Source organism: Phycodurus eques, chromosome 20 (assembly GCF_024500275.1).
Source record: "Phycodurus eques isolate BA_2022a chromosome 20, UOR_Pequ_1.1, whole genome shotgun sequence".
NCBI lineage: Eukaryota > Metazoa > Chordata > Actinopteri > Syngnathiformes > Syngnathidae > Phycodurus > Phycodurus eques.
This window is the reverse complement of record NC_084544.1, coordinates 1,079,375-1,091,260: the sequence shown is the minus strand read 5'-3', so window position 1 is coordinate 1,091,260 and position 11,886 is coordinate 1,079,375. Positions and strand designations below refer to the sequence as shown.

Genomic DNA, 11,886 nt, shown 5'->3' with positions numbered 1-11,886 from the left:
ACTCCGCGTTTCCTCACACAATCCACTCTTTGTAAAGAACCCGGCACACATTTGCCACGCTCTTTCTGTCCGTGAATTCGACGGGTTTAAAATAGCCGATTGTATTTCGTAACAAATTAAGCGTTTCAGCCGAGATCCTGTTTCGACGAATCAAATCAACTTTGATGATTTGAAGGCAACTTTTGACCAAATGAGAACGAAGTCTCCCATCTCGCGGCGGGGTCGGGCCGGTCCACGCGACATAGACGATCTTCGGCAACAAGTGGGCGTTGATTTTCTCCCCCGCGTCCTCCCTCCGTGGGTGAGCGTGGGCGGCCCCGTGTGGCAGGAGGGGGGATCGAAACCTGTCGACACCCCGACAGAGGAGGAGGAGGAGGGAGGAGGAGGAGGAGGAGGAAGGAAGGAAGGAAGGAGGGGGGCCCGGGGCGCTCCAGTGAGTGGAAAAAGAAAAAGTGCGTGCCGGAGAAAGCATCGCAGAGAAAGAAGACTTGGCTCGGCCGTGGAGGAAGAGGAGGACGATGACGACGAACTGGAGCTCGAGCGGACCGAGCGCGTAGCCTCGCCCGCCGCCGCTTCTTGGCCATTTCTTCGCTGCCGTCAAGCGAGCGCCCCCCAGCTTCGGCCTGCCGCGGACCAACTTTTGCCCGCATGAAAACAACTCAACGCGGCTCGGCCGAGCGGTGCGAACGAAGGCGACGAGCTGCCGCTGCCGTTTTCGTGTCTTTTCTTTTTTGCTTTGGTTTCGTTCGGGGCCACTCGGTCGGTTGAGGACAAACACTGCAGGACCGACGGGCTAACGCGGCTAAGCGGCTAAAAGCCCAGGCGGAAAAAAGTTGCCACTCGACGGGAAAAGTCAGCGAAGAAGCCCGCCGACGAGCGCAATGAAGACCCCGGGCGACCCGGGTGAGTTTCGGTCTTCCTACCGCCGACTTCAGCACTTGTTTCTTATTTCAACGCATTTGTTGCGCTCGAGGAAGAAAAGAAGACCAAAAAAAAAAAAAAGCAAGCGCGCTTAGCTTCGGCGGCTAAGCGGCGCTAGCGAGCGAGCGGCCAACTTGTCCGGGGCGAAGTGGCCGCGAACGGCTCCGAGCCAGCCGCCCCGTCGCCGTCGCTCCTCTGCCGGCCCGCGGCGTGTTTTGACTCGCCCCGGGCGCTGCGGCCGGCGGTCGGGAAACGTGCTCGTTGATTTGCAACTGCTTTTGCGCATATGACAATAAAGGACTCACGAAGACGTGACAACCTCGCGCCTCCTTTCTGAGCGTCAACGTTCGAGAAAGGACGACGACTAACGGCCATCTCCGTTCGAGTCCGAAAAGTTCGCCAACAATCGGAATATGAACCAATAACATCTTCGATATGAGTTGTGGTCCAAAACCATTGACGACAAATGACTCACAGCCCCTGAAAAGTGCATAGCGAAGTTCCGAGTAAGCGAGACCACTTTGGAGAACTTCCATTTGAGTCCACGCCGACATTCATTCGTCATACTTACTAATGCCGCCCCTTGCAATACAAAAACCAAAAACACGCTTTCGGAAGTGTCACTCAAACTCTATTGAGAGGGACAACTGGTCATCGTTGACGTTTTAACTTCCGACTGCTGTCTTGCCGGCGGCACAAGGCATCTCAGTGATGCGCTGTCTCGGTCCGAGCACTAGGGGCGCTCTACCAAAGAAGTAGATCTATAACAGACGAAGAAGAGCGTAGACTCCGGCGGCTATACGTGAACGCGACGTTAAATTTGTCTTAACTGCAAAAGAAAGTCAAACTGAATGCAAGACTGCTTGGCGAGAGTTTTTCTAGAATCCAACTGAAGCGCTACTTTTTCACACCGCGGCTTCGTCGTCTTTACGGCGCCGCCCGAGCGGAATTGAGCTTGCGTTTGGCAGAGCGTAATTTGCAGTGAGAGATCAAAGTGGTGTCGCGGCATCTTATTATGATCTTTAAAGCGTCGCCACTCAGCCGACGCGGCGCCGACCCGCAAGCTATACATCAGGCCGCCCGAGCGGCGTCGTAGTTTCGGGACCCTTTTCCGGTACCGGCGGGTCCCGAAGTCAGCGGGAAATAAAAGGCGGCGGCGCGGTCTCTCGGACGAACTGGATTGTCACACGGCGGCGAACCGGGAAACGCGTTTTGAGCCCGAAGTGCGGTTTTATTTTGCCGCGAAGAACTCGGCGCATCCGCGCGTTTTCGTAAAGCCGATAGAAGCGCGGCCGAGCTTTCCCCCCCTCGACTCGCTATCGGCTGACGCTAGCTCGTGTCTTTGTTACGGGAGACGAGTGTGAGATTAGGGCCAGAAAAGCCTGATTGGATCACCCCTGCTGGGATAAGACCTCTGTGATGCTTGTTTGGCGAGAGAATGGCCAATCACATGAAACGCCTCAATTATCAGCGCACATTTGTCGACAAACACATTTGCCCGTAAAAAGGTGCTCATATGTTTACAAGATGGCAAAAAGTGCTGGCCTGTGTTCACTTGCTTTGGGCCTAATGCGCGTTCGGGTGTTTGTTTTGTTGACTTTGCTGTTTTTTGTACCAGTGTAAGAGAATAAAACCACCACTTAATGCCAAACATTTCTATTGCGACCCCCGATTGTGTTGTGTTGTCGCATGTGACGCGCAAACACACAGGCCTTTTGTGTGTGCGTTTCCTGTGTGACTTCATGCACATACGTGTAAATATAAATGGGTCAAACTCTTCCTATCAGGAAGTCGGCAGTCTGGCCGCTGGCAAGTCCAATTTTTCCACTTGTGTTTGCTCCTTATATCAACACGGCCGGCGCACTTTGTTGTGTTTAGTGCGCGTGTGTGTGTGTGTGTGTGTGTGAGAGAGAAAGGGGCCATACATGAGCAATTAGCGGGCGTTAAGTCTGGCGAGGACAGGCTGCTGTTAATGACCGCCAGCGTATTTATGTGTTTGGAAGTTGTTTGCGTTTGTGTGTGTGTGTGTGTGTGTGTGTGTGTGTGTGTGTGTGTTGTATGGCCATATGTCGGTCAGTTTGGCGCCGCATGACATTGCCGTGTTCGCAGCACAGAGAGCGTTTGACCTTTAAGCGAGCAAATTGGCCTTTCGGACGACCATTTGTTGAAGGCGGCGCCAACGAGCTGAACTGGAGTAGCGGAGGCCGTTTCGTTTGAGACGCTCGCTCGGTGGTTTTGACGACGCAAAAAGTTTGCAAAGGTGCCGGTGAACGACGATGGGGTTGACTTTGACTCTCCGGCTGTGATTTTACAAAGTTGTTGTTGTATCAAATGCTGTTGTTGAATTTGCTCCTTGCGTCATACCGGAGAACGGGGATTGTACGGTGTTGATAAAAGGGGGCTAAATGACCACGTTTCTACGTGACATTGTCTCATTTTCACACTTTCCCAAAATGCCAACCTTAATTATCCTTGAAAACGACACCGATTCCTTTAATTTGCTGTTCTCAAAGGTCTCTAAAAATAAAGCAAATGTACAGTTTGTCCCCCACATCAATATTCACAAATTTGTGTTTTTTCTGTGGAACTTATCCTGAAAAATGCGCCTATTGGGACGAGCGTTTGTTCAAGGCAGGAAGAACAGGTTGAAATGAAGGGTGGGAGGCAATGTCGTTCGAGCTGTAGCTGTTGTTTTACCGTATCGTCACGGCGCTGAATGAATTGGCGAATTGGACTCCCCGGCTGTGATTTTCGTGAAGATGATGTATCACGTGCTGATGGTGACCATTTCCTGCCTGCGCCTGAATTTGGCCCTTAAGAGTCATGTGTCATTTCTAAGGGAATGAAGAAAATGTCGATTATACGGTGTTGAAAAGAGTGGGAGGAAATGACCAAATTTATGGGTTGTTTACAACGGGCCGTTTTTACATCACGTTCAGTCGTGTCAGTTTTTTTTAACCTGACAAATTCGTACCCTTTGCCAAAATGGAGGCCTTGGTCATGTTTAAAAGGACATTTAATACTTCATTCAGCTGTTTAAAGGTCTTAAAAATGCTGCAAATGTACAGTAATCAAACTCACCTATTTGCATTTTTTTCTCACCAAGGTGTTGGTGAAGGTTGATGCGGTTGACTTTGACTCACCGGCTGTGACTCGTGAAGTTGTTGTTGTTGTTTCACATGCCGACGGTGACCACTTCCTGTTGGTTCGTTTCCCGAAGAATCGTGCGTCATTTCGAAGAGAATGCAGAAAATGCCGATGATGCGGTGTTGACAAAAGAGAGGACAAATGAAAAGTGACAAGTTTATGGTTTTTACATGACATTTCGTCCATTTGAAAACAAAAGTACATCTCGGTGAAAGCAACAGTACTGCGCTACATCGCCACTGTAATGTTTTTGTTTCTAAAACCGATTTGACGAAACGGCTGATGTGTCGTAAGATGTTATTTAACTCGTACGATGGATACGTTAAATTATAAACACAGACTATGACGGCGAAGTTTTCGTTACAAAGGGACGTTGGCGACTACCGGCCTGGTATGCGTACTGCAGCATTTTCACTTGTTTTTGCACGTCTATTGGATTAGTCATCATCCAAGTCGCATCTAACCAGAGATGCCAGCCCCCCCATGCCGACATTGAGCCCATCGCATTCCTGATCGGGACAAGAAAAGCCTGGAAAAAGGGCCACCGAGTGACGTCAGCATCTCCCTGGTGTGCTGTAGGGCCAACGGACGCTCGGGTCATCGCCGCGGCAGGCATCTTCTCCTGGAAGTGTGCGTGCGTGCGTGCGTGTACAGTGGCTCTGGTGACCCGAGTACGCAGAATAGAAAACAGGTCGCGCACAAGTTGGGACATGCGGGCCGAACAAACACCGGGAGAAAGAAAAAAAGAGTGCCGACTGACGCGTATGTGCGTCTGACTGCATCTTTTAACGTTGTCATTGACAAGTCTGTTGTGCGCACTTTAAGGAGCTCCACTAAAAGCAGCGTAGAACTGCACGGAGACCCGCTTGTACTACGTGGACAGTTCCCTATGATCCCGTAAGACTAAGTGTCACGGGTGACGGTGTTGATTTAAAAAAAATAAGAATACAATTTTTAATCCTTGGTTTCTAACCAGGAATTATTTCTTGTCCCTTTTACAAGTCGCCGTTTTTGGTAACTTAACAAACTGAATCCCGAACATGACAGCGTTGCAATACGTTATCCATCCATCCATCCATTTTCTGTCGCGCTTCTCCTCACGCGGGTCGCGGGCTTGCCGGAGCCTATCCCAGCTACCATCGGGCAGGAGGCGGGGTACACCCTGAACTGATTACCAGCCCATCGCAGGGCACACACAAACAAACAACCATTCGCTCTCACATTCACACCTACGGGCAATTTAGAGTCTCCAATTCATGCATGTTTTTGGGATGTGGGAGGAAACCGGAGAGCCCGGAGAAAACCCACGCAGGCACGGGGAGAACACGCAAACTCCACACAGGCGGGGGCCGGGGATTGAACCCGGGTCCTCAGAACTGTGAGGCTGACGCTCTAAACAGTCGGCCACCCTGCCGCCGCAATACGTTATTATTATTTTTTTTCGTGTATTTTAGCATAACACAACGGAGAACAGAATGAGTGCAACCATCACCGATCGTTTCCACGCGAAGTGTTCAGCGTCTGATCGGGATGTCTCGATTACAGTTACCCGAGTGTTTCCGGAGGTTGCCAGAAGCGAGACCCTCGTTTAATGGCAGCGAGGTCTCAAAAAGACTTTTTGCCATCTGTGGATTAGGGCTGCACCGTATTTGTTTGGGCGCCGTCATCACGATGTACGTGTGTGCGCAATAGTCACATCGCAGGGTCCGCTGTGATCTCGGTGTCCCAAATATACATTGAATCAACTGCAATATTCAAAGGGACCAGCAGAGGGACCTGTTTGGACATGCAAGTAAGATTAGCACCCACGTTATGCTCAATTAAAACCCTTCAAATAACACGCAGAGCGGTCCAGACCGTTATCTACTCGTCTACTTCTACGATAACTGAATGAGGACATAGGAAACGATGTCCACCAGCTGCCTTTCCCGTATCGCTCTTCAGATTGAAACGAATGCACGTCGCGACGGATTCCATTTGGGGGCAGGGAGAGGTCGAGCGCTGTGGCTATTCTGAAGAGACAAACTTCAGGTATTCAATGCAATATTTATCACGGGTGCAAAGAAATCGTCTTTTTTTTTTCTTCTCCAAACCCAAAAATCTAATCAAATGAAGTAATTTACTGCGTTCCGTAGCACGTCACTATCCATGGCGTCATGACTTCACTTCACCCACATTCACAACCATTTTTGGTCGTAAATATTGAACGTTAAGTATTTAAGACTGTCGGCCCTGATCTGTTTTGGGCCCCTATTATCGCAGCAAAATCCACACTTAACAAACGTCACACCTAAGAAAAATCGAATAGGACGATTTCCTAAAGCAAAAGATAGACTGACGTCCACGGTTCGGAAGGGGCAAAACTGCGACAAAAACAGCAAAAGCAAACTTAGAAGTTGACATTCTGTGCAGAGGATAAAGAACGTATGCCTGTGAGTGCTGTTGAGAAAGCTCCAAAAGTAAACTTCGGGCACCCCGACGAAGTGCTTTTGAACTGTGAGAATGTCCCGGGTGTGCTCACTGGAGCTCTTGTGGACGTTCCTGGCGCGAGGAGGCAGACGCCGCCACGTTTCGGAGGGCGCTCGTGTTTGGACTGGGGTCGTCCCAACTGAAAGAGGCGCTCCGTGTTATGACTGCCATCCCTGACACGCGGCGAGCCGAAAGCGGCGCCGGCGGCCCGGGCGCCGCCCCGTGCCCGCTCCCCGCGAGCTAGCAGAAGCTCGCGCAGTTGCAGCGGAGCGAGGCCCGCCGGCCCGTGTTGTCGTAATTAGAGCGATCCAGAATGTTATTTTTTCTTCCCCTAAATGGCCGCTTTCAGACGGCCAAGTGTGGCATCTGTTGGCGGCGGCGTGTGAGTGGAAAGTCTGGAGCGGGGAAAAATCTCACAAGCGACCACCGCCTGAGCTGAGAAACTCGACGGAGGGGAAAAAAATAAATCAAATAAGAAGCCCAGTTTTGGTTTTGTGGCTGCTGGATTTGGTTGACGTGTCCCAGACTTGTACACTTGCTGCCGGCTCTTTTTAAGCCCCGAGCAAAAGCTAATATTTTTGGGATATACCTTCCAAAGTTGTTTTCTCTCAAATGCCGACGAATGTGTGGTCTCAGTGCGGTTGACTTGCGCGCACTTCAGCAGCTGGTGTCAACTTTGTTCTTATTCGTCGCGTCGCGTCCGCTCGGCCGGCGGCGGCGGCGATTTGCGTCGGAACCGCCGCAGCCCGGTCGACCGCCGGCGACTCCTTTTCAAATAGTTTTGCTGTGCAGAAAACAGGTGACGAGTTTTATTTGGAACTTTATGGACGTTTGAGATGTAACTTGAGGTTTCAACGCTGATCTACATCGGCACCTTCATCTTAAAATTAGACTTATTTATGGCATTGTCTGTCAAAGGCTTAATGAAACTGTAACAGGGTGCATGAATAGCCTTAAAAAGTTGGACTCTCTTAAATCAAGACGAATTATTCTTCAAAATAGTCTTTGTAATGAGTTTGTTGTTTCCAACCACGATAACGTCTTTATGCAGTGGTGTCTTGACTTTGGAGTCGAATTTGTTTTGTGACCACGCTCGTAACTTCAAATACTGAAATGAATGGAAATGGCCTTCCGGACGTACGCAACTGCTCAGGAGGCTGCGGTAGTATGAGTCGCTCTTCGCAGAGGATCAAGACTACGTGACTAAGTATTGTTTTCTGAACTGTCTGCGTGTGTTGCTACACTGTGTGTGTTGGGATATCTTTTGCTTGAGGGTTAAGAACACTTTGACGCTGTTTGTCAAGGTACCGCTGGATTGCCAAATGTCACGTCTTATCAAACCGAGTCCTTCTTTTGCTCACTACTAGTGTAACATGGTGCCCGCAGATGCTTCGAAAGTATTCAAAATGAAGATTTTACAAACTGAAGGCTATAATCATCCTTCAAATATTCTTTGGGAAGAATTTGATCCATTTGTGATTGGTCTCCCACCACTTGTTTATGCTGGCAAATGTCTCCAATATTGTGGTGTACTTTCAGGCAACCCGTTTGGACTGCAATGCGGCAAGGACGTGTCAAGACGACCGCTTGGAATTTCCTTGCGACGAGGAAAAGGATTCTCACGAGAATTCCCGCCTGATAAACCATCTCAAAGTGGCGCTCGTCCTCGGGGGAATGCACCGATTCTTTAACTGTAGGGGAGAAAAAGATCAAAAATACTTAACCAGCGATTGAAAAACGGTCCTTCCGTTTTCTGTAGCGCTTGACCTCATTAGGGTCAGACAGGCGGGACACACCCTGGACTGCAAAATGTTCAAAGATAGTAGGTCACTTTTGAGCAGAAACTGCTCGGGGACCGAAATAAATGGTGCACAGTTTGTCGGTCCCGGCGCAGCTCGACCTTCCCGAACGATGATGTCATGTTTTGACTAAAGCGCCAAGGGAAGGTTTTCTCTTGTTTTGTCTGAGACCTTCACGAACGCAACGACGTCTCGTCTCCACCCGTCATTTTTTTTTTTTTTTTTTTTTTCTTCTTCCCCAGTCCAGACACGCTGCAGGTGTGCGTTTGATGTCACTCTTTTCACACGCTCCGCACACAGACGGCGTCAAGCGATTGATTGACTTATTGCCGTCTCTTATCTTTTTGATCAGCTCTTTGATTAATCAATCGCATCACGCACCCGAGCTCGGCCGCGGGAAGGCTTTCACGGCTCGCCGGTGTCGTCGGCCGCTTCAAAGGTGGCTCGTAAATTGTGTTAGCGATAAGCGCCGGTGACGTTTGAGCGGGTCGGCCGCGAAGGCCGCCCGTTTCCCTTTTGTGCTCTCGATTTATCAGTGCCAAAGGTCCTGTCGTTGTCGTCGTCTCTGCGGGAGCCTCGCGTTCTTCAACGTGGAGCTTCCAAATGAGAGGCCATCCTTAACTCGGATGTCCTCATCTCATCTCCTGTAGAAAAATGAAAATCGTGAAAAGGAGAAGGTTTATGCATGTTTTTCTTTCACAATTTAAAAGTTAGTTCCCCGGCGTCTTAATAACGTGTCTTGTGGTGTGCTTTAGTCCAAAAAAACCTGCGGATCAAGAATTACAGACGGATTTTTACTCGAGACCAACCGATGTGGGTTCACGAGGGCCGAGGCCGATACCGATATTGGGGCCTAAAAAAGCAAATATCCGATATATTGGCTGATATATGAACTAAGAACGTCAATATACACGGGTTATATGCGGCACAAGAATACAAATGCTTATAGTAGCCCACAAATGATTCAAGACGAAGATGCAGAGCACGACTAAATGAAAGTTAGGCCCTTTAATTAGTAACACTGTCAACAGAAGGACTTTTAAGATGTTTAATAGTCTCATCGTCGATAATGCTGGATGTGGCAATTGTTGCAAATGTCTTTTGTTGATCTCACAAAGATCATTTACACGGCTTTAAAACGTTTTATTTGAGTCTTATGTTACATATTGGTGGAGGTGAATTAACAGTTGCATATATCTTTATCTCCAGAGATGATTTCTACAACTTTTAACCCTCTAAAACTCGCGTGAAAACTTGTCACAGGGCACTTAAGTCTCAAATGATAATCTATGACGTCACAACTGACTCTCCTTAATCAACCCGATGAATCGGCTCAACGAGAGACCCGCTTATTTGTATACAAACAGTAAAAAGTCAATTTTCCAACAATATGTCGCCGTTGACTCGGTGAGAAACGAATGCAAAATGTCAACAGAAGGGCACGCAAATGTCACAAGTTCCCTCTTGGCCCCTGCGTGACCCCTCCACCAAGTTTTGTGGAAACAGGAAAAAGGCCTGGGAACTTCCTTGGTGGGGGTAACCAGTCAGGAGTCCCAGTGAGAGTCGAGGCCCGGACCCCCCGCACGCAAGCCGCGCGTGGTCTGGCTCGCATTAGCGCGCACGCGCTCTTTTAATATTGCCGGCGTGTCCCTGCGGTGACGCCGCCGCGCCTCCGCCTTTAATGTTTTTTACACCAAGCACGAGCCGCTCAGTCTACAGGCGGGAAGATCCAGCTTTAATGCCGTCGACGGGGGAATTAAGGCGGCGGCGGTGACGGGTGAGGAAAGGCTGACTAACACGGCCAGACGCCGCCTTCGGGAGAAAGTCCCCCTTTTTTTTTTTTTTTGCTGTATGGGGAATCGAACACGCGGGCTGACAGTCGGTGCGAGCCGCCGCCGCACCGCACGGCGCTTCCATCGACAGCGCCTCCCTGCAAGGAAAAGCAAACACTCGTTTGGCACACGAGTGCCATGTGGAACAAAGTATTGTGCAGGTCTTGAGTCTCAAATCCCAAGTTTTACATTTCAAAAGTTATTACTTGGGTTAAGCAAGTCCTACGTTAAGTCAGTGGCAATATCGCCACTGCACTCTCAACTTGCTTTAGTTAGCTGTTGTCACACTTTTGAAAATCACGTATTTTTGTCGATTCGTTTTTTTTTTTTGGTCTTAATTAAAAGCAAAACTGACATGAAGCTTGAGCAGCTATCGGTTAGCTTAACTGAAGTACAACTTATCTTACCCGTCTACTTGCTCCTACTCTAAAGGAGAGTTTGTTGACATTTTGAGAGGCTGCCCACCGATTGCAGCCTTGTATTTTTGACACAGAGACTTTCTAGCTAGCCACTGGTACTATGAAATTCTAAATCTAGTTGCGTATTCTTGTAAAATGCGACATAGATGACGTATTGGCGCTGTCACGGCTAGCTTGGTCTTACTTGCGCTTAAGGTCGGTTTCGGACACGTCGCTCGCTGTGCGGCGGGCCTTAAGGCCGACTCGACTCGAGTCCCCCGCCTTCGTTTGATTCCCTCCGCTGCTGCGTCGCGCAGACGATTGTTAGCATTTCGCTAATTGTCATTTCAACTTTGCTAACAACGTAAGATTTAATGATGTCTCTGTGGCGTTTTGGATGAGTGAAATGCAAACTTAAGTACTGAGTATTATAGTAATACTGAGGCACTAAAGTTGTTCTATTTTCCACAGTGGACTTGTCAAAAGTGACAAATATTGCTCGTATCTTGCCCCCTTTTTTTTTTTTTTTTTTTTTTTTTTTTTTTTTTTTTGCTGCCACTTGTTGAATATGAAACTTTGTTGGACGAGGGCTCTCAGTGCTGACACGCATTGAAGAAACGTCTTCTCAGCAGAAGCGTGGACGACATGTGGAGCTGATCAGAAGCTCGATTTGTATTCCTGACAAGCATCCAGGATCTAATCTCACTTCCATCACTCCCAGACGTTGAAGGCAAAATGTTTGTACGGTTTTTGGATTCCGGTTTGAAGCGCACCTCGCAGCGTCGTCGCCTGCTCGTCTGCGTCGCCGAGTGTCGTGATAGCGGGCGAAGGTCGCTTGAAAGGTTTGATTGTCAGGCAGCCAGTTGAGCAGTGAGTCAGCGCAGCGAGCCTCCTGGATGCGAAGCTCAGAGGGCCTATTCTGGGCTGCGGCCGCACGTGTGTGTGTTTGTGTGTACGCGTGCGCGTGTGTGTGTTGGAGGAAAATGAAAGTCGTCTGGTGACCAAAACCACAACACGGGAGCCAGCTCTAAATTTCTCCCAGCACCGCTGCGCTACGAACGACTGCAGCTGCGGTATGGCCTCGCTCGGCTTCTTCTGGATTCCACCGAGCTGCGCTTTTATCTCGGTCGGGTTTGCTAAACGTGCTCCGACGTCTCAGTGCGCCCAGTCGCTGAGTTTTTGAGCTCGAAAATGCATCAGAAACTGAACTTGGTTCGTTTTGCCGTCCCGTGCAATTGAAAGCGGAGCCTCTTCTCTTTCTGGTCCAATTGAAAGTTTGCTGGGACTGTGTCATGGCAACCAAATGTGAAGTAGGTCTAG

The 11,886-nt window shown here is 49.3% G+C and overlaps 1 protein-coding gene across 1 annotated transcript in view; it reads left to right on the top strand.

The window, feature by feature from the left end:
* The first annotated feature begins 392 nt into the window (after nucleotides 1-392).
* Nucleotides 393-11,886, top strand: part of LOC133395816 (ETS domain-containing transcription factor ERF-like) — a 33,355-nt gene continuing 21,861 nt past the window's right edge. Inside the window, exon 1 of the mRNA XM_061665026.1 lies at nucleotides 393-903. Within this exon, the coding sequence (XP_061521010.1) occupies nucleotides 882-903 (22 nt within the window). The 5' untranslated portion in view covers nucleotides 393-881. The remainder of the gene's footprint in view (nucleotides 904-11,886) is intronic.